Here is a 22,551-nt window from a genome sequence, read left to right on the forward strand (position 1 = left end):
ATCACTCAAGTATCTTCATATGGTTCATGTTATAATCTAATGTTTGTCTCTTCATTACCTCGATTAAGATAACATATAATAGGTTCAAAACATAACATTCTCTTTATAAAATAACTTATTGATCTTAAATCTAAGAATTACTTACACAACCGTCACTTGAGCCTTTGCATATACATATGTGATATTTGTATATATAATTCTCATACGGGTCAGTTTAGTGTACATGTCTTATAGTAAACACCAACATATTAGTTCTAGGTATCTCTTATACCTCAACTTATGAGAACATTAACTTCTTTTCATAAAAGAAAAAACATAATATATATCAATCTATATTGCTCTAATAAATATTCAGTATTTAAGAGAATTAATATCGATAAGGAACATTTTAGAAATAATTCTTTGATACAATAGAAATTCTATAATTATAACAACAGTATAATTTTTTTTATAAAGTATTTTTATCCTATGAACTCTTTCTTTACTCTAAATTCATAAATTAAATATTAGATTCATTAATATAATATTATATAAATATTAAAAATAAATATAATCTTTATTAATATTAAATATATAGTTGTATTAATATAATAATACTATATGGCAAAACTCATCAGTCATGTTCTTTTTTTTTTTGCTGTTGAATAACTGATCAATGTGAATGCTCAACCTACATCAGCGACGACAAAAATGAGAGCAAGTTGTCGTTCAAATCTTTCAGCAAGATTTTCACACTCTTCTGTCCATTGTAGCCACATAGCATTAACTTGCTAGTTTTTTTTTTTTCTAAATAATTTTTTAAAAAATTAGAATATTACTTTATATCTAAACAATCTCTAAACTCTTTATACTAAAAAAAAATCTTTGAGGCTGGAGAGACTCTAACGAGAATCAACTGTTGAAAGCTTATGTGCAGGAGTTCCTATGATTTGTTGGCCCTTTTTATTTTTTTTTCTGATCAGGCAATAAACAGTAGCTATATATGCTGGCAGTGAGTGGGGAGTTGGTGTGGAGATTAAAAATGATTTCAATGTCAAAATGTTAATGGAAGAGAAGAGGGTAAGCAAATGAGGGGAAAAGCCATGCAGTGGAAGAAGTTTGAATCCAAGGTAATTATGAAAAGCTTGATTGTCTGTTGACAACTCACGTGTGTATAATTGTTAAATCTGACTTGGGCGGACAAATTAATTCAAAAAACCAATAATGTAAATGGGCGTTGAATTTGTAATCGAATCATAGAAGCTATTGATTTATTTAAAACTTAATCACCACGAAAAAAAAATAATTGAACCTGTAAAAGATCCGGTCACCCATGACACAAGCACTTGGCCAAGTTTTCTATAAGATGGTGACATTGAGAACTAAACCAAGCCACATGTCTCATACTTAGAGTCCGTTTGTCTACGCGGCTGCGGCTGCGTTTTATTTAAAACGCAGTCCGCAGCCGTTTGGTAATTAAGAAAAGTGATTTACTGTGCATGGGACCCACATGAATTTTGCATTTGAAACGCTGAAACGGAAAAGAAACGAAAACATGTTTTTCGTTCTCTGCGGCTAATAAAAAACAAGGAACAGTACGCAGGGTTTTTTTTTTTAATGTGTTAATTGTATTATATTTTTTTTTAAAAAAAAACTAGTTTGCAGAATTAAATTCGTTCGCGACGTGAATAATATTTTTTTTCTCAAAATTTTTTCTTGAAAAACTAGTATAGAGTGAATTAAATTCACTCGCACAGTAATATCAATTTTGTAGTTTTTATCGAATGAATTTTGTACGTAATGAAATTATAAATAGTTTAATAGAATAATAAAAAATATTTTATATAAAGTATTATTTTTTTCATGATATAATAGGAGTAATTAATTTTACAATATTTAAATTTAAAACCATCAATATTAATATATATTTTTTAAAATTATTTTATAACCTCAATTTGAAAAGCATTTTTTTAAACCAAACACATTAAACTACTTTTTCTTCAACCTCAATTTCAATCACAGTTTTAACCAAACACTTATTTTTTCAAATCAACCTCAACTAAAAGTACTTTTTATAAAACAACTTTTTTCAAACCACAACCACAACAGCTACCGCAATGCCAAACACACTCTTATAAAGAGACAAACACCCTAAAAGATATTCATCAATGAGATATATCAGCAGAGATTCCACATCCAATAGTATACTGCATGGTCTGCAGTCTTCTGAAGAAACGAAGCAAGCATAGAGAGAGTTGTGAGAGATGGGATCCAAACCAGAAGCTAATTATATGCCTCACATGGTTTTGATCCCGTATCCAATTCAAAGCCATATAAAAACCATGCTTAAATTGGCAAAACTCTTACACTCCAAAGGCTTTCACATAACATTTGTCAACACAGAATTCAATCACCAACGTTTCTTGAAATCAAGGGGCCCAGATGCCCTTGATGGCTTGCCCCACTTCCGGTTTGAAACCATCCCTGATGGCCTGCCTCCTTCACATATAGATGCTTCCCAGGAAACTATTCCTCTTGCCATGGCTGTTGAAAATAATATGTTAGCTCCCTTAAAGGTTCTTCTAGCCAAACTTGACAATCCTCCGATTACTTGCCTAGTTTCTGATGTTTTCCTGCGATTCACCATCACAGCTGCTGAAGAACTTGGACTCCCAATTGTGATGCTTGTCACCATGTCTGCATGTGGATATATGGGATTCAAGCAGCTTCATGACCTCAAGGAGAAGGGCTTCCTTCCACTTAAAGGTACTGATCTTGTCGTAGAGGTCACAGGGCATGTGGTTGGTCTAGTCTTGATTCTTGGATTGGTAAATTAAGATCAGGCCAATTGTGCGCTCAAAACTTTTCAAGAAAGTTTTTGTAAGATCATGAGTCATTTTTATTGATTTAGATTGCCTGCTTATTAGTTATAATCAAGAAAATTCTTGTTTGAACACAACTATGATTGTTTGATGATTCTATCCAATGATTGCTCAGCATGATCTGACTTTAACGCACTGTGTTTTTACAGATGATAGCTATCTAACAAATGGTTATCTTGAAAATACAATTATAGAAGGAATCCCTGGTATGAAACCGCTCCAACTTAAAGATTTTCCGTATACTCGAACAATAGATCCAGATGACTTTCCATTCAACTTTGTAATGCGAGCTGCTGAGGCTTCTGTTAAGGCTCATGCAATTGATATTCATACTTTTGATGCATTGGAGCAAGATGTTTTGGATGGCCTTTCCACTATATTTCCTCGTGTGTATTCCATCGGTCCACTTCAGTTGCTTCTCAATCAAATTCAACAAGATGGTTTGAGCTCTGTTGGATACAATCTATGGAAAGAAGATAGTGAATGCCTTCAGTGGCTAGATACCAAGGAGCCCAAGTCAGTTGTCTATGTGAACTTTGGAAGCATAGCAGTGATGACAGCGGAGCAGCTGGTTGAGTTTGCCATGGGACTAGCTAATAGCGAGATCTCGTTCTTGTGGATTATAAGGCCGGATTTGGTTACCGGTGAGTCGGCGATTTTGCCATCTGAGTTTCAAGTGGAAACTCAGAATCGTGGTTTCGTGACTAGTTGGTGTCCACAAGAGGAAGTTCTGAACCACCCATCAGTTGGGGGATTTCTAACTCATACTGGTTGGAATTCGATTATTGAAAGCTTGTGTGCTGGAGTGCCAGTGATATGTTGGCCTTTATTCGCTGATCAACCAATAAATTGTAGCTATGCTTGCATTGAATGGGGAGTTGGCATGGAGATTGATAACAATGTCAGGAGGGACGAAGTGGAGACGCTTATCAGGAACTTGATGGGAGGAGAAGAGTGTAAGAAAATGAGGGAAAAGGCCAAACACTGGAGGAAGGTGGCGGAAGAGGCTACTGTCCCTAATGGTTCATCATCCATTAATTTAGACAAGTTCATCAATGAAATGTTACAATCAAACATCACTTTGTAACCTATGATCATTCAAAAGAGAAAATACTTCTGTGATGGGATTTTATTGCTTGCGAATTGAAGAAAGCTAGTGTTTGCATTAATGGTGTTTGTCTCAATCGTCCATATGTTTGTCCATTAATTGAACAGTCCCTGTTAAAGATCAATCCAGAAATTAATTTATCTCCGCCTCCTATTCTTTGAGTTTCTCAGAAGCCTCCAACTAAATATTCAGGCATGCTTGTTGACTGAGATTTTTCAACACCTACCATTCTTGAATTTTGCAGAAGGTTACGAGTAATATATTTGTTTTTGGGTTTTTAAAGGGTTTTAAAAAAAATTGAAATTTTTTTAATTTTTTATTTAGGTATAAAGACCGTCACCGTGATATAAAACGATATCCACCGGTCAACTAAAGGAAAAGGAATAAAGATAGTTTTTATTTGCAACAAGTGGGGGACATAAAACAAAGTACAGTGGAGTGTGTGATATGAGAAAGAGTGCGAGTAATATTACTAAAAAGAATGTCTATAGTGTATGGCTTATATACACGTCAGCTGGTGTCCTAATGGCTTATATTACGACAATTAATTGGTGTCCTCGTCCAATGTTTGGATTCGAGTTTTGCCCTACCTAGGTGGGGTTTGTGCTGAACCTAAGATTTGTTTCAAGGTCAAGTGTTGTGTAATCCAAGCATTGTGTTTTGAGTGCCATATCTTGACACATCGTATTAAATTATCGCTCCAAGTCTAGAGAGAACAAAAAAAACCATGATTTGATAAAATTCTAAATGTGAATAATGAAACTTTAAACCAAAGAAAATATTGAAACCTAATTAAGAGAGAAATACAAAAATAACTGGGAAAACAAAAATTAAAACATCATTTTTTTTTTTATCTAATTTGTACAATGTCTGCTTAAGCCATAATGGGATTAAAGCAAATTCATGTTCTCAGGGCGAAACAGTGGCGGAGCCACGGTGTAGCAAGAGGGACAATTTGCTCTCTTAATTTTATTTTGTTTTTTAAAGTATTTTTTTATATTAAAATATTAATATAATAGTTTTATAAGGTTAATTTTAAATGAAAACTTCAAAAATTAGTTCCATCAAATGTCTCCATCGATTGGATACCAAAGAACCAAGCTCAGTGATCTATGTGGGTTCCGGAAGCATGACCGTGATGACAGCAGAACAGCTATTCAAGTTTGCAATGTGACCAAGATCCCATTATTGTGGATTATAAGGCCGGATCTTGTAATTGGCAATTCGAAGATTTTGCCACCTGAGTTTGCAGTAGAAATTCAGTAACGTGGCCTTATTGCAAGCTGGTGTCCACATGAAGAAGTACTCAACCATCCATCAGTTGGAGGGTTTCTAACTCGTTGCGGTTGGGTTCAACTATTGAGAGCTGTTAGCCATTCTGCACTGAATGGGGAGTTGGCATGGAGATTGATGAATTTGGACTAAACTTCTCCATGTCAAAAGGGAAAAGATTGAGAAGCTTGTCTCTAGGATTTTCCATTTTCTCGAAGAAGAGATCCTGATGAATTTGGACTAAACTTCTCCATGGAAGGTGCTGAGAAAGCACTTATTATTCATGCATTCAAAACGTTATAGCCATATGTTTCGGATGGCCTTTCTTCTATATTTTATCGTGTTTATGCTATTAGCCCTTACTAGTTACTCTTCAATCAAATAACCAACATGCTAGCTTCTCTTGTTTCTAGACAAATAAAAAAAAAAGCATAAAAAGATTTGTGGTACAACTACAATGACTTGGCAAACATGACATTAATAAAATAAAAATAAAAAGTTAAAGGAAGATACAAATTTGGAAATAGAAAAACAAGCATTTCTGGCTATAAATGACAGGAAAAGAATCGTTGAGACTGAACAGAGAGAAGCAAGCAAGCTAGCTACCTAGTAAGAGAGAAGGAGAGAGATATGGGATCCATTTCCAAGCCTCATGTTGTTATGATCCCAAGTCCACTCCAAGGTCATGTAAAGACTATGCTTAAACTTGCAAAGCTTCTTCACTACAAAGGTCTTCACATCATGTTCGTCAACACAGAATTCAATCACAAACGTTTCCTTAGGTCAAGAGGACCTCATGCCCTTGATGACTTGCCTGGCTTCCATTTTAGAACCATTCCTGATGGTCTCCCTCCTTCAGATATTGATGCCACCCAAGACATACCTTCTCTTTGTGATGCCATGAACAAGTATTTCTTAGCAGCCTTTAAAGATCTTCTTTTAGAACTCAGAAATACCGTATCGGAGAACAACCCTCCGGTTACCTGCATTGTTTCTGACCCCTTCGCTCCAATCTCCATCAAAGCTGGGGAAGAAGTTGGTCTTCCAGTTGTGATGTATGCCACTATGAGTGCATGTGGCTATATGGGATTTAAACAGCTCCATGCTCTCAGAGAGAGAGGCTTCACCCCTATCAAAGGTAATTCACATGCTTGTTTGTTATTTAAGTTGTCATCAATTACAAGTGAACTTCCATGCAAAGTGGCTTTATTACACCATTATACAACTTCTTTAGTATTTTGCAGCTTTATTCATTTCTAAATTTTCAAACATCCAGATTCTCCCTTGCAAGTTGATGGAGAAATGATTATAAAACATTATCACGACAACAATTTCTTGTATTTATAATATAACATATTATATTAAGTTATATATACTGTACGTTCGACGGCATAATTCAAATAACATGCCATAGAACCATGTAAATTTTATATAATATATCCTTTTTCCAAATCACTTCTCTAAAAATCTGACAATCATTAAATCAGATAATCCTAGAAATCATAAATTTTATGATTGTGGGAGTATCCTGTGCATTCCCTGTACTCTAGATTTTTTATTATTAGTAGTAGTAGTCTTTTTTAGTGGAATATATATTTCGGATTCAGGAGGGTAATATGGAGTATTTGGCTCATAAAAAATAATTTGGTTTTTCCTGGATTGGAATATCAGTTTCTCTTTGATCTTGCATAGACTATCAATTTAGCTAAAGTATAATTAATTTAATTTTAGTTATACTGATAATGATTTTATTTATAGTGTAAATAGTATTTAAATGTGTACAGACACAAATCACTAATTTGATTATTATTTCTTTTTATATTTTTATTTATTTATTTATTTACATCGCATCCATTTTATTTTATTGTAAATAATATTTTAACTTTTTAGAAATTATCTTTTAAATGATTTCTTTTTTTGCTAATACACTTTATTATTATTAAAACAATATTACAATTTAATTAATTTAGTATGCCCGCGTTCCGACAAAAGTTACCAGGTTTAAAAGGGTGTTTGGAAGTGTGATAGCGGTTGCTTTTCAAATAGCTTTTCGTTCCGAAAAGCATGTCAATAATGTTTTTTATTTTTTTAAAAATTATTTTTGATATTAGCATATCAAAACGATCCAAAAGATACAAATCACACTTAATTTTAGTAAAAAAATTTGAAATTTTCTAAAAAGCAGGTTCAACTGCAGTGCCAAACGGGCACAAATCACACAGGCAAGATCAATGAGTATGTGCTATAAATTTTCATATTGAGCTTGGTCTAATAAGTTTGTGCTTTGCAGATTTGAGCAATCTAAGCAACGGCTATCTTGAGACAAAAGTAGACTGGGCTCCTGGTATGAAAGACGCTCGTCTTAAAGATTTTCCATTTATTCAAACAACAGATCCAGATGAGGTTGTCTTTAACTTTGTCATCGGAGCTGCTGAGACTTCTGTTAAAGCTCGTGCAATTGCTTTTCATACTTTTGACGCCTTGGAACCAGAAGTTTTAGATGGCCTTTCCACTATTTTCCCTCGAGTTTATTCCATTGGTCCGCTCCAGTTACTCCTAAATCAATTCGAAGAAAATGGCTTGAAGTCTATTGGTTACAGTCTATGGAAAGAAGACCACGAGTGTCTCCAATGGCTGGAAACAAAGGAACCCAAATCAGTGGTGTACGTGAATTTTGGAAGCATAACAGTGATGACAGCTGATCAACTGGTGGAGTTTGCAATGGGATTGGTTAATAGTAATATCCCATTCTTGTGGATTATAAGGCCAGATTTGGTCATCGGTGAATCGGCTGTTTTACCAGCTGAATTTGCAGAGGAAACTGAAAAGCGTGGCTTTATTACAAGTTGGTGTCCACAAGAGGAAGTACTTAACCATCCAGCAGTTGGAGGGTTTCTAACTCATAGTGGCTGGGGTTCAACCATTGAGAGCTTGTGTGCTGGTGTTCCAATGGCGTGTTGGCCCTTCTTCGCTGATCAAGCAATGAACTGTAGATATAGCTGCAATGAATGGGGAGTTGGAATGGAGATTGATAATAACGTCAAGAGGGAAGAAGTGGAGATGCTGGTGAAGCAGCTGATGGAAGGGGAAAAGGGTGAGAAAATGAGGGGAAAGGCTATGGAGTGGAAAAGGTTGGCTGAAGAAGCTGGTGGGCCAAAGGGTACATCATCCATTAATTTGGACAAGTTCATCCATGAAATAATCTCTTCAAACAATTAGATCGTTGTCACACTAGAATTAAAAAAAATTCATGATAAGATCAAATTTCGTGGCCCTTCCCTATCCGTTGCCTTTTATTGGAATTTAAATATCATAATAAATAAATGCTCCATTTTCGAACATGGTGTAGGCCCACTTTTGGCATTCTATATTTCAAAGCTACCATATATGGATTGTTGATGTGATAAGATCAATGATCATGTAGTTTCTCCAACCAAGGCACCGATTCGCATCTATTAATCACGTGGGAGACTCTGAAAAGCATGAAAAACTTATGTGTATGGATTGTTGACTGCCATCTTAAAAACTTATATCTTAAATAATGATTTGCATACCATTGAATTTATTTATTTTTCTTTGTTAGGTTTAGTAGTTAGAAATTATTTAGGATTAATTAATCCATACATTAATTGAAATTAAATTTGTTTTAAAATATATTTTAGAAGAATAAATCAGATTATCAAAATCAAGAAATTAACAAATTACTTGGATTTTTAGAACCTCATTAATATTTAATTAAAAAAAAGTTCAACATATAAAAATAAAATATGCAAAGGATTTAATTAACATCCATCCCCCTACAATATACTGTATTGATATATTTTGAGGTTAGATGGCAATTTAATTTGATGAAGGACGTCCATATTCCCTCTAGAATTGAGATTCCTTGATGTTTCTAGCTATCCATCTCTCCCTTTCCCCATCACTAGTAAGGAGAACAAGTTGTCGATCAAATCTTTCAGCTATAAACTCACATCCTTTCTTGTATTTTGTTTTTAGTTACCTTTTTTAATATATCGACTTCTTTTAAAAAACAAATTCACACACTTCTGTCCATTGCTGGCCCATAGCATTAACTTGCTAGTTTGTTTTTTTCTCCCGATTTAATTTTTTAAAAAAATTAGAATATTACTTTATATCTAAACAATCTCTAAACTCTTTATACTGAAAAAAATCTTAGAGGCTGGAGAGACTCTAACGAGAATCAACTGTTGAAAGCTTGTGTGCAGGAGTTCCTATGATTTGTAGGACTTTCATTTTCTGATCAGGCAATAAACAGTAACTATATATGCTGGCAGTGAGTGGGGAGTTGGTGTGGAGATTAAAAATGATTTCAATGTCAAGATGTTAATGGAAGAGAAGAGGGTAAGAAAATGAGGGGAAAAGCCATGCAGTGGAAGAAGTTTGAATCCAAGTAAGGTAATTATGAAAAGCTTGATTGTCTGTTGACAACTAATGTGTGTATAATTGTTAAATCTGACTTGGGCGGACAAATTAATTCAAAAAACCAATAATGTAAATGGGCGTTGAATTTGTAATCGAATTATAGAAGCTATTGATTTATTTAAAACTAAATCACCACGAAAAATAAAATAATTAAACCCGTACAAGATCCGGTCACCCGTAACACAAGCACTTGGCCAAGTTTTCTATAAGATGGCGACATAGAGAACTAAACCAAGCCACATATCTTTTACTTATAAAGAGACAAACACCCTAAAAGATATTCATCGATGAGATATATCAGCAGGGATTTCACATCCAATAATATAACTTCTGAAGAAACGAAGCAAGCATAGAGAGAGTTGTGAGAGATGGGATCCAAACCAGAAGCTAATTATATGCCTCACATGGTTTTGATCCCGTATCCATTTCAAAGCCATATAAAAACCATGCTTAAATTGGCAAAACTCTTACACTCCAAAGGCTTTCACATAACATTTGTCAACACAGAATTCAATCACCAACGTTTCTTGAAATCAAGGGGCCCAGATGCCCTTGATGGCTTGCCCCACTTCCGGTTTGAAACCATCCCTGATGGCCTGCCTCCTTCACATATAGATGCTTCCCAGGAAACTATTCCTCTTGCCATGGCTGTTGAAAATAATATGTTAGCTCCCTTAAAGGTTCTTCTAGCCAAACTTGACAATCCTCCGATTACTTGCCTAGTTTCTGATGTTTTCCTGCGATTCACCATCACAGCTGCTGAAGAACTTGGACTCCCAATTGTGATGCTTGTCACCATGTCTGCATGTGGATATATGGGATTCAAGCAGCTTCATGACCTCAGGGAGAAGGGCTTCCTTCCACTAAAAGGTACTGATCTTGTCGTAGAGGTCACAGGGCATGTGGTTGGTCTAGTCTTGATTCTTGGATTAGGTAAATTAAGATCAGGCCAATTGTGCGCTCAAAACTTTTCAAGAAAGTTTTTGTAAGATCATGAGGCATTTTTATTGATTTAGATTGCCTGCTTATTAGTTATAATCAAGAAAATTCTTGTTTGAACACAACTATGATTGTCTGATGATTCTATCCACTGATTGGTCAGCATGATCTGACTTTAACGCGCTGTGTTTTTACAGATGAAAGTTATCTAACAAATGGTTATCTTGAAACTACAATTATAGAAGGAATCCCTGGTATGAAACCGCTCCAACTTAAAGATTTTCCGTATACTCGAACAATAGATCCAGATGACTTTCCATTCAACTTTGTAATGCGAGCTGCTGAGGCTTCTGTTAAGGCTCATGCAATTGCTATTCATACTTTTGATGCATTGGAGCAAGATGTTTTGGATGGCCTTTCCACTATATTTCCTCGTGTGTATTCCATCGGTCCACTTCAGTTGCTTCTCAATCAAATCCAACAAGATGGTTTGAGCTCTGTTGGATACAATCTATGGAAAGAAGATAGCGAATGCCTTCAGTGGCTAGATACCAAGGAGCCCAGGTCAGTTGTCTATGTGAACTTTGGAAGCATAGCAGTGATGACAGCGGAGCAGCTGGTTGAGTTTGCCATGGGACTAGCTAATAGCGAGATCTCGTTCTTGTGGATTATAAGGCCGGATTTGGTTACCGGTGAGTCGGCGATTTTGCCATCTGAGTTTCAAGTGGAAACTCAGAATCGTGGTTTCGTGACTAGTTGGTGTCCACAAGAGGAAGTTCTGAACCACCCATCAGTTGGGGGATTTCTAACTCATACTGGTTGGAATTCGATTATTGAAAGCTTGTGTGCTGGAGTGCCAGTGATATGTTGGCCTTTATTCGCTGATCAACCAATAAATTGTAGCTATGCTTGCATTGAATGGGGAGTTGGCATGGAGATTGATAACAATGTCAGGAGGGACGAAGTGGAGACGCTTATCAGGAACTTGATGGGAGGAGAAGAGTGTAAGAAAATGAGGGAAAAGGCCAAACACTGGAGGAAGGTGGCGGAAGAGGCTACTGTCCCTAATGGTTCATCATCCATTAATTTAGACAAGTTCATCAATGAAATGTTACAATCAAACATCACTTTGTAACCTATGATCATTCAAAAGAGAAAATACTTCTGTGATGGGATTTTATTGCTTGCGAATTGAAGAAAGCTAGTGTTTGCATTAATGGTGTTTGTCTCAATCGTCCATATGTTTGTCCATTAATTGAACAGTCCCTGTTAAAGATCAATCCAGAAATTAATTTATCACCGCCTCCTATTCTTTGAGTTTCTCAGAAGCCTCCAACTAAATATTCAGGCATGCTTGTTGACTGAGATTTTTCAACACCTACCATTCTTGAATTTTGCAGAAGGTTACGAGTAATATATTTGTTTTTGGGTTTTTAAAGGGTTTTAAAAAAAAATTGAAATTTTTTTAATTTTTTATTTAGGTGTAAAGACCGTCACCGTGATATAAAACGATATCCACCGGTCAACTAAAGGAAAAGGAATAAAGATAGTTTTTATTTGCAACAAGTGGGGGACACAAAACAAAGTACAGTGGAGTGTGTGATATGAGAAAGAGTGCGAGTAATATTACTAATGGCTTATATTACGACAATTAATTGTTGTCCTCGTCCAATGTTTGGATTCGAGTTTTGCCCTACCTAGGTGGGGTTCGTGCTAAACCTAAGATTTGTTTCAAGGTCAAGTGTTGTGTAATCCAAGCATTGTGTTTTGAGTGCCATATCTTGATACATCGTAATAAATTATCTGATGTAGAACAAGTAGCGGAAGCATACATGTTTGATACGACCAAAAGATTGATGTCTTCTCTCAAGTGCAGAAGTGTCGAAGTAATAAATAATCCGGCAAAACCGGGATGGAACCACAGAGAAGTTAATTGTACAAATTATAAATAACAATAATACAACAACAACAACAACAACAACAATAATAACAATAATTGTAATAATAATAATAATAATACGTGGCGTTGTTATACTTGAGAATGATCTAAAAGATCGGGTCACAGGTTTCCAGCCTATATTCTGAGTTTATGAAAAGATCAAAGAGATATATTATATAATATAAACAGAATATAAATAATAATAATAATAATAATAGCTAGTAATAATATTAATAGTAATAATATTAATAATAATAATAACAGTAGTAGTAGTAGTACGTAGTAGTAGTAATAAAAGGAGAAGATGAAGAAATTAATGAGAACTTTGACATGAAAGATTAATGTAAGGATTAAACAATGATAAAAACAAATGTCAAGGTTAGAGGATCCACCAATGGTATTTCAAACAAGTATAGTATAAACTCTTATTATTTAACTGAAAACCACACACAAAGGAGGTTCCAATCGGATGATTTCTCATTAATAACTCATTATAAATTATTAACATGATCATATTAATTATCTTATTTACATAACACTAAACTTTTAAATATTGCCATAAATTCATTATGTTAACTGATGTTGACAACAAATCAAGTTCCTTTCATAGCCTAGGTGTAGGTAATACCATACGGTTGGGCTATGAGAGTGTCAAGCATTTGTTGTACCAAGTATTATACAACACAAATCTAGATTAACCATTTAACAAGCAAGGTATTAAGAATTAGTAAGATAAAAAGATAAGACATGTTAATATTAAACATTAAGATCCATGTTGAGTTTACACTATATTTATTCTTACACCATTAGTGTAACCTTTTCACCTTGACATAAGAAACTTAGCTAAACATAATGAAGAAGAGAAACATAAATAAACAAAATAAGAACATAAAGAAAATACAAGTTAACTAAGTAAAGGAAAGGAAATGAAAAGGATAAACAAGATATTAATGAAAGCAAAACTTAAAAATTACAAAAAAAATATAAAGAGAGAAATAAAGAGCATGAGCTTGATCTGAACAACCAAGCCCTAAATACATGGCAAATGCCTCCTTTTATAGGCCAAAATTCAGAATTATTGATTTGATGACTAATTGTTGAGTGGGTGGCCAACTTTTGACTTGGTGCAAATCCTTATCTTCTTATCTGAATAAAAACAAAATGCTACCATCCGAACTAAGTCCACTGGAAAACATGAAAGTTGTAGGAAATTGACTCAGCTTTCCAGAAAAAAAATAGAAGTCATTTGGGCTTCTAGAACTCCAGATATGGGCCAAACACTGAACAGTGTTCGGGCTGCAGGACAGATTCGGACTTCTCCATTGTTGCTATAATTTGAACTTGAAAATGGCCTTCTTAAATCTTGATGAAAACATGAAAGTTGTAGACCTATGTCTTACTGAATCTGTGTAAAAAATTTGAGGTCATTTGGACATCTAGAATTCGAGATATGACTCAATTACCGAACAGTGTTCCAGTTTGGACTACACCAACATCTCTTTTCTAAGTTAAACCCTCTCTTTATCTTCACAAATTTCAGTAGTTAAATTCATCAATCAATCCTTTGATTTATGTGATAGACCTGCATTTAAGATGAACATTTACCATATATTATGGCATTTTATAGTATTAGACTTGTTATTATAAAACATGCTTTAGTTAAGGAGTTATTGATAATTTAAGTGCAAAATGATGATATAAAACCTTGATAAATATGCACTTTTAAATACTAATCAATGCTCAAGAGGGATCACCCGATATTCAAAAGCAACTGATTTCGGCAGCCAGGGCGTCAAAGTCGGAATGCCGTGAAACTCACCGAGTTAATGCGTTTCGCCGTTTGAGGAGGAAGTCAGAGGCGTAGCCCTTGATGTCCACTGCGAAACTCACCGAGTCAATGCGTTTTGCCGTTTGCGAAGGAAGTCAAAGGCGTAGCCCCTGATGTCCACTAGTTTTTGGCCAAATTCCATCGTTTCGGCCCCGAAATTGTCATTTTTGCCATTTTTGGAAAGTTTTGTTTTAGCCATAACTCTTGATTTTCGAGTCCGAATTGACTTTTGTCAATTCCTACTTGCTTAGGATTTATAGGCCTTTCATATTCTGCATTTATCTCAAATTTGCCATTTATGGTAAATTTAATGTTTTGTGTCGTTTCCTTATCCGTCATGGGTTAGGTTAGGGTTTTGCTTTAAATACCATTGTAAATCCTCTAGCCGGGGGTACCTATTGATTATTGAATAAAAAAACCTTTAGTTTTCTAAGAGTTTCTCTCGTTGTAAATCATTTATGGAATATTGACGTTGGTCGTATTCATTTATTGTTTTCTGTTGTGTCAATTGGTATTAGAGCACGGATTTGCCGAACTCAATGGCGAATAATGAAGCAGGAGACGAAAACTCTATTGGCGGAGACCATGGAGTAGAGGCCTTGTGGGCGGCAGTGGAGGAGACGCGGCAACAAGTAGCGCAGATTAGCGAGATGCTTGCTGTCGTGATTAACCTCAACGCCAATAACAGGCCACCAGTTAACAAGGCTCGCGCCGAAGGAATTGCCAAAGGCCAACCTGTTTATAGAAGACGCAATCGAGCACCTCGCATCCAACCTGATAGTGAGGATGATTCAGATGAAGAAGATGACATAGGATACGGTTTACCTCCACCTGCGAGACGTCCGAGGGAGCAAGATGATTATCGCCTGAAAGCAGATCTGCCCAGTTTCAATGGGAATCTGCGAATTGAAGATCTTCTTGATTGGGTTACCGAAGTGGAGCGATTCTTTGAGATGATGGAGATACTAGAAGAAAAGATGGTGAGGTTTGTAGCCTTCTGATTGAAGGGAGGGGCTGCAGTATGGTGGGATCAATTACAGAAGAATTGACAGCGAAAAGGAAAGGCGCTTGTAAGGACTTGGTGTAGGATGAAGCAACTGATGATAGGGACGTTTCTGCCACCAAATTATGAACAATATCTGTTTCAATTACTTCAAGACTGCTCACAAGGATCCAGATCTGTGTTTGATTATACTGCGGAGTTCTCTAGACTCTTGGAGCGAAACAATCTTAATGAGATAGAGGGGCAGCGCGTAGCCAGGTATATGAATGGATTGAAATCATCATTGCGAGATAAGATTGGGTTACAGGTGGTTTGGAATGTGGAGGAAGCTCATAATCTGGCATTGAAGGCTGAACTGATGGAGCGAAGAGGAGGAATCTCAGGGTTTCGTCGAAACAATCCAGAGTCTTCGTTTAATACTAGAGACAAGGGTGGCAACAGCAGCCAAGCAAGCGTGTTAAATCAGAACAAAGAAGGAGGTAGCAGCAACAGCCAAGCAACCCAAGGCAACAGGAATATACCCAGAAATCCAAATCAGAACACGAACACGAACTTGAATCCCAACCCTTACGCCAGACCTGCACCTGGAGTCTGTTATCGCTGTCAGAAACTTGGGCATCTCTCTAACAGTTGCCTAGATCGTCACAGACCTGTCAACTGGATCGAAGGGGAAGAAGGGGATCCAGAGACTACTGGAGATGATGTAGGGGAGGATGACTGTTATGAGGGGGTAAAGTTCACTGAGGAGGATGGAGAACGAGTCAACTGTGTAGTGCAGTGAATATTATACACTCCAAGGCAAGAGGACGCAGGACAGCGGAATAATATCTTCTGCTCATAGTGCACCATGAGCCAGAAGGTGTGCAACTTAATTTTGGATAGCGAGAGTTGCGAGAACTTCGTTACAAGGGGCCTAGTTGAACACCTAAAGCTACCAATCGAGAAGCACCTGACTCCATACACTATCAGCTAGATCAAGAAAGGACCCACGATGAAGGTAACTGAAATATTTCGCGTTCTTATTTCCATTGGAAAAATATATAAAGATGAAGTAGTTTGCGATGTGATTGATATGGATGCTAGTCATGTGGTGTTGGGTCGGCCGTGGTAGTATGATGTTGATATTACCTACAAGGGTCGGGATAATACTTATTTGTTCACGTGGAGGTCACATAAAATTGCTATGGCTCCTTACAAAAGGAAGGCATTGTTCAGTAAGGCTTCTGAAGTGGAGAAGCAGTCGTTTTTTACAGTGTCCAGTTTGGATACAGAGTTTGTAGCAGACATCAAGGGTGCGCTAGAGTTCTATACGCTAGTAGTGAAGGCCCTCGTGGTGGAAGGGGAAGTTGAGGCTTCAATGACAGTCCCTAACAGGCTGAAACCATTGATAGATCAGTTCAGGGATATCACTTCGGAAGAGTTGCCGAATAATCTGCCGCCTTTGAGGGATGTCCAGCACCATATAGACCTCATACCAGGGGCCAGCTTGCCAAATCTGCCTCATTATCAGATAAGTCCGAAAGAGAACGAGGTCTTGAGGGAGAAAATTGAAGAGTTGTTGCAGAAGGGTTTTATTCGTGAAAGCATGAGTCCGTGCGCGGTTCCTGCGTTGTTAACGCCAAAGAAAGATGGGAGTTGGCGTATGTGTGTGGACAGTCGAGCTATCAACAAGATAACCGTCAAGTATCGCTTTCCAATTCCCCGCCTAGATGACATGTTGGATCAGATCAGCTTGAGGGTTCGGAGTTATTCTCAAAAATTGATCTTCGCAGTGGATATCACCAGATTTGGGTCAAACCAGGGGACGAGTGGAAGACAACATTCAAAAGCAAAGATGGGTTATATGAGTGGTTGGTTATGCCATTTGGGTTACCAAACGTGCCCAACACTTTTATGCGCGTGATGAATCAGGTATTGAGGCCTTTTATGGGGAAATTTGTTGTCGTTTATTTCGACGATATCCTTATCTATAGTAAGACCGCAAATGAGCATGTGGAGCAGTTACGGTATGTGTTAGCAATGCTACAAGAGAACCAGCTATTCCTTAATATGAAAAAGTGCAGCTTTATGATGGATAGCTTGTTGTTTCTGGGTTATGTGGTAAGTTCAGAGGGGATTCATGTGGATGAAGAGAAGGTCCGAGCAATTAGAGAATGGCCTGCACCGAAGACCGTGGGTGAAGTTCGGAGCTTCCATGAATTAGCCACTTTCTACCACCAATTTATTCTGAATTTCAGTACTGTCATGACACCGATAACCGAGTGCATGAAGAAAGGCAAATTTCAGTGGGGGGAAGAGGCAGAAACAAGCTTTGCGTTGATAAAGGAGAAGCTATGCACCGCGCCAGTATTGGCCCTACCCAGTTTTGAGAAGATTTTCGAAGTTGAATGTGATGCGAGTGGCGTGAGAATTGGGGCTGTGCTATCCCAGGAGAAACGACCAGTAGCCTTGTTCAGTGAGAAGTTGAGTGAGGCTCGTCAGAAGTGGAGTATGTATAACCAAGAGTTTTACGCGGTGGTCCGAGCTTTGAAGCATTGGGAACACTATCTAGTGCAGCGGGAGTTTGTTTTGTACACTGATCACCAAGCTCTGAAATTTATTAATAGCCAGAAGCACTTGGATAACATGCATGTCAGATGGGCAACTTTACTTCAAAAGTTCCCTTTTGTTATTCAACACAAGTCTGGTGCTTTGAATCGGGTTGTCGATGCGCTGAGCCGTCGTGCCAATCTGCTGGTGACATTGGCTCATGAGATAGTGGGGTTTGAGTGCCTAAAGGAGTTGTATCAGGAGGATGAAGATTTCAAAGAAATCTGGGCGAAGTGCATTAAGAAACACCCCGTCAGCGATTTTCATGAGAGCGAAGGTTTTCTATTTCGCAGAAATCGTTTCTGTATACCCCAGATGTCGCTGCGAGAGAACTTGATCCGTGACCTTTATAGGGGTGGATTGAGTGGACACTTATGCAGGGAAAAAACAGTGGCTAGCTTAGAGGAACGATATTTTTTGCCGCAACTGAAGAGAGACGTCGGCAATTTTATACAGAGGTGCTATATATGTCAGGTATCTAAAGGTCAGTCGCAAAATACTGGTCTCTATACACCTTTACCTATTCCTAACAATATTTGGGAGGATTTGTCTATGGATTTTGTGCTAGGGTTGCCTCACACCCAGCGAGGGGTGGATTTTGTTTTTGTGGTGGTTGACAGGTTTTCAAAGATGGCTCACTTCATCCCTTGCTGAAACACCCCAGATGCTTCGCATGTAGCCCGGTTATTTTTCAGGGAGGTGGTCCGACTTCATGAAGTGCCGTAGTCAATTACTTCTGATCGCGACATGAAATTCCTTAGCCATTTTTGGGTAACTTTATGGAAGATGTTTAAGACTTCGCTGAACTGAAGCACAACCGCACACCCATAAAATGATGGGCAGACAGAGGGGACAAACAGAACTTTGGGAAATCTGGTTCGTAGCATTTGTGGGGATAAACCAAAACAGTGGGATCATATGTTGCCACAGGCTGAGTTTGCTTACAATAGTGCTATTCATAGCGCAACGGGGAAGACTCCTTTTGCTATGATATATGTGACACCACCGAGACATACAGTGAACTTAGTTCGCCTACCCAAGGGAGGCCCAGGATTTAGTATGGCCGCTGAGAACATGGCGACACAAGGCCAGACCGTGCAGGAGGAAGTGAGGCAGAGGTTGGAAGCAACAAATGCAAAGTACAAGGCTGCGGCGGATAAGCATCGACATCGCCAAATGTTTGAAAAGGGAGATTCTGTTATGGTTTTCTTGCGCAAAGAAAGGTTTCTCGTAGGCACTTACAACAAGCTGAAGCCCAAAAAATATAGTCTGTATCAGGTTTTGAAGAAGATCAACGATAATGCCTGTGTGATTGATCTTCCCGAAACCATGGGCATTTCCAAGACTTTCAACGTTGCAGATTTGTTTTAGTATTATGCAGAGGAACACTTGTATCCTGATCCCGATCCGGAACCTAACTCGAGGTCGAGTTCTTTTCAAGTGGAGGAGTCTGATGTAGAACAAGTAGCGGAAGCATACATGCTCAAGAGGGATCACCCAAAATTCAAAGGCAACTGATTTTCGGCAGCCGGGGCGTCGAAGTCGGAATGCTGCAAAACTCACCAAGTCAATGCGTTTCGCTATTTGCGGAGGAAGTCAGGGCGTAGCCCCTGATGTCCACCGCGAAACTCACTGAGTCAATGCGTTTCGCCGTTTGCAGAGGAAGTCAGCGGCGTAGCCCCTGATGTCCACCAGTTTTTGGCCAAATTCCATCATTTCAGCCCTGAAATCGTCATTTTTTCCATTTTTAGGAAAGTTTTGTTTTAGCCATAACTCTTGATTTCCTAGTCCGAAACGATGGAATTTGGCCAAAAACTGGTGGACATCAAGGGCTACGCCTCTAACTTCCTCCGCAAATGGCGAAACGCATTGACTCGGTGAGTTTTGCGGTGGACATCAGGGGCTACGCCTCTGACTTCCTCCCCAAACGGCGAAATGCATTGACTCGGTGAGTTTTGCAGCAGTCTGACTTCGACGCCCCGGCTGCCGAAATTCAGTTGCCTTTGAATTTCGGGTGATCCCTCTTGAGCATATTTGCTTCCGCTACTTGTTCTACATCATTATCCCTCTAAGTCTAGAGAGAACAAAAAAAAACTATGATTTGATAAAATTCTAAATGTAAATAATGAAACTTAAACCAAAGAAAATATTGAAACCTAATTAAGAGAGAAATACAAAAATAACTGGGAAAACAAAAATTAAAACATCATTTTTTTTTATCTAATTTGTACAATGTCTGCTTAAGCCATAATGGGATTAAAGCAAATTCATGTTCTCAGGGCGAAATAATGGCAGAGCCACGGTGTAGCAAGAGGGGCAATTTGGTGTGGACGCGTCTGTCCAAGCACCATGGTCATGGATGCGTCCATGCCTAACATGGAGGTGGCCATGGTCGCGTCCAGACCCAACGTAGGGTTGGGTGTGGACGCGTCCGTCCAAATGCCAGGTGTCAACACGTTAGGGTTCGGATGATTATGATTATGTGCAATAAATTTTCATTTTGAGCTTGGTCTAATAAGATTGTGTTTTGCAGATTTGAGCAATCTAAGCAACGGCAATCTTGAGACAAAAGTAGACTGGGCTCCTGGTATGAAAGACGTTCGTCTTAAAGATTTTTCATTTATTCAAACAACAGATCCAGATGAGGCTGTCTTTAACTTTGTCATTGGAGCTGCTGAGACTTCTGTTAAAGCTCGTGCAATTGCTTTTCATACTTTTGACGCCTTGGAACCAGAAGTTTTAGATGGCCTTTCCACTATTTTCCCTCGAGTTTATTCCATTGGACCACTGCAGTTACTCCTAAATCAATTCGAAGAAAATGGCTTGAAGTCTATTGGTTACAGTCTATGGAAAGAAGACCATGAGTGTCCCCAATGGCTGGAGACAAAGGAACCCAAATCAGTGGTGTACGTGAATTTTGGAAGCATAACAGTGATGGCAGCTGATCGACTGGTGGAGTTTGCAATGGGATTAGTTAACAGTAATATCCCATTCTTGTGGATTATAAGGCCAGATTTGGTCATCGGTGAATCGGCTGTTTTACCAGCTGAATTTGCAAAGGAAACTGAAAAGCGTGGCTTTATTACAAGTTGGTGTCCACAAGAGGAAGTGCTTAACCATCCAGCAGTTGGAGGGTTTCTAACTCATAGTGGCTGGGGTTCAACCATTGGGAGCTTGTGTGCCGGTGTTCCAATGGCGTGTTGGCCCTTCTTCGCTGATCAAGCAATGAACTGTAGATATAGCTGCAATGAATGGGGAGTTAGAATGCAGATTGATAATAACGTCAAGAGGGAAGAAGTGGAGATGCTGGTGAAGCAGCTGATGGAAGGGGAAAAGGGTGAGAAAATGTGATGCGTGTTATAAAGAAAAAGGCTAGTATCGATGCTAGAGTGGCTGAAACATGGTATAACCAATCATTAAAGACAAAACCTTAGTGGAGAGGAAGACAATTAGTGTGCGCGTAAGTAGTTGATATTATTTTACGTACCCACATGGTGTAAGATAGACTAATTTCAATGGTATTATCAATGATGATAGTTTCTGCAAGGCATGGATGGTTTCCATCTATGAATTTAAATAGTCCCTAGCCAATTACAGAGGAAGGAGCCGAGCTTTTCAAAAGTTATAGTTGTAGTTTGTAAGTTTCAATGAGAGATAATGGTATTGAAGATTACTGTTGTGGATTCCTTTAAGGTTTATAGAGATAATATCGATGCCATTAGAATTGATAAAGGGGGGCGATTATCAATGACAGGGGCATTGTCTTTTTTATTTTTTATTTAAAAAATTATTGGTACGTGTTAGGTCAAGGCATGGCCACCAAACTTAAAGCTATTGGGTCTGGTGCGTCACACCCCAGGCTATTAGGTCTCGCTCGGCTGTCAGATCCAAGTGTGCAATTGGGTTTGGCATGGCCGTCAAATCCAAGGTGATTGCCAGACCCATTACCTTGGATCTAGCAACCATGTCATTATAGTTATCATGTCCAGCCTGACCTGGCGAGTTAACCCGAGATCTTAGTCAAGTCTATTTCATTCAAAATCAAGACTTGCAATTAGCCTATAAGAAAACCAATCGACCCATCAAGTCAACCCAGAACTCAAGTGACAGGGCAAAACCTGAGAGAGACCTGATTTTTTTCAATTGTATTTTTTGTCCTAGCTAGAGAACCTTTTTTTTTTTTTTACATATTTTTCAATTGGTTATTGACTCATTTTAAAGTTCACTATATAAATACTAAACGAATGTTTTATTTTTTCAATGTGGGATTTGAAGCCCTTTAGTATATATACTTTATGTTCATAAAAAAAATAAATGTTTTTTTAATTTAAGAATAAAAAAAATATTTTTGGTTTAAATACTTCAAATTAAAAGAATAAGATAATATCTTTCTAGTGTGGGATAACAAAACCTTTTAAAATAATCTTTTAAATTTAATTATTTACAGCATGTATAACATATATCTAAATGGATTGTTTCTTAATTTTTTTCATATGAAATATTAAAACCTCAAATATTTTTTTTTTTTTTTTAATTGTTATGAGTTAACCTGAGTCAATCCGGGAT

The 22,551-nt window shown here is 37.6% G+C and overlaps 4 protein-coding genes across 5 annotated transcripts; all 4 read left to right on the forward strand.

Annotated features, from left to right (window-relative positions):
* Window positions 1-2,122: 2,122 nt before the first annotated feature.
* On the forward strand, window positions 2,123-4,030 carry LOC118033126 (7-deoxyloganetin glucosyltransferase-like). Of its 2 annotated transcripts, none has more exons than XM_035037982.2 (2): window positions 2,123-2,745; window positions 3,011-4,030. In XM_035037982.2, the coding sequence occupies exons 1-2, from the start codon at window positions 2,244-2,246 to the stop codon at window positions 3,946-3,948; spliced, it is 1,440 nt and encodes a 479-aa protein (XP_034893873.1). In that variant the 5' UTR covers window positions 2,123-2,243; the 3' UTR covers window positions 3,949-4,030. The 2 variants fall into 2 exon arrangements, with proteins under 2 accessions (XP_034893873.1, XP_034893874.1); XM_035037983.2 differs by having other exon boundaries at window positions 3,056-4,030.
* A 1,812-nt stretch (window positions 4,031-5,842) lies between these two features.
* On the forward strand, window positions 5,843-8,633 carry LOC118033129 ((R)-mandelonitrile beta-glucosyltransferase-like). Its single transcript, XM_035037988.2, has 2 exons — window positions 5,843-6,379; window positions 7,532-8,633. The coding sequence occupies exons 1-2, from the start codon at window positions 5,872-5,874 to the stop codon at window positions 8,458-8,460; spliced, it is 1,437 nt and encodes a 478-aa protein (XP_034893879.1). The 5' UTR covers window positions 5,843-5,871; the 3' UTR covers window positions 8,461-8,633.
* A 1,298-nt stretch (window positions 8,634-9,931) lies between these two features.
* Window positions 9,932-11,843, forward strand: LOC118033122 (7-deoxyloganetin glucosyltransferase-like). Its single transcript, XM_035037979.2, has 2 exons — window positions 9,932-10,557; window positions 10,824-11,843. Exons 1-2 carry the CDS (start codon window positions 10,056-10,058, stop codon window positions 11,759-11,761), a joined length of 1,440 nt encoding a protein of 479 aa, XP_034893870.1. The 5' UTR covers window positions 9,932-10,055; the 3' UTR covers window positions 11,762-11,843.
* An 8,636-nt stretch (window positions 11,844-20,479) lies between these two features.
* Window positions 20,480-21,336, forward strand: LOC118033195 (7-deoxyloganetin glucosyltransferase-like). Its single transcript, XM_035038089.2, has one exon. It carries the CDS (start codon window positions 20,575-20,577, stop codon window positions 21,334-21,336), a length of 762 nt encoding a protein of 253 aa, XP_034893980.2. The 5' UTR covers window positions 20,480-20,574.
* The last annotated feature ends 1,215 nt before the right edge of the window (window positions 21,337-22,551 follow it).

This window comes from Populus alba, chromosome 16 (genome assembly GCF_005239225.2).
Source record: "Populus alba chromosome 16, ASM523922v2, whole genome shotgun sequence".
NCBI classification, from domain to species: Eukaryota; Viridiplantae; Streptophyta; class Magnoliopsida; order Malpighiales; family Salicaceae; genus Populus; species Populus alba.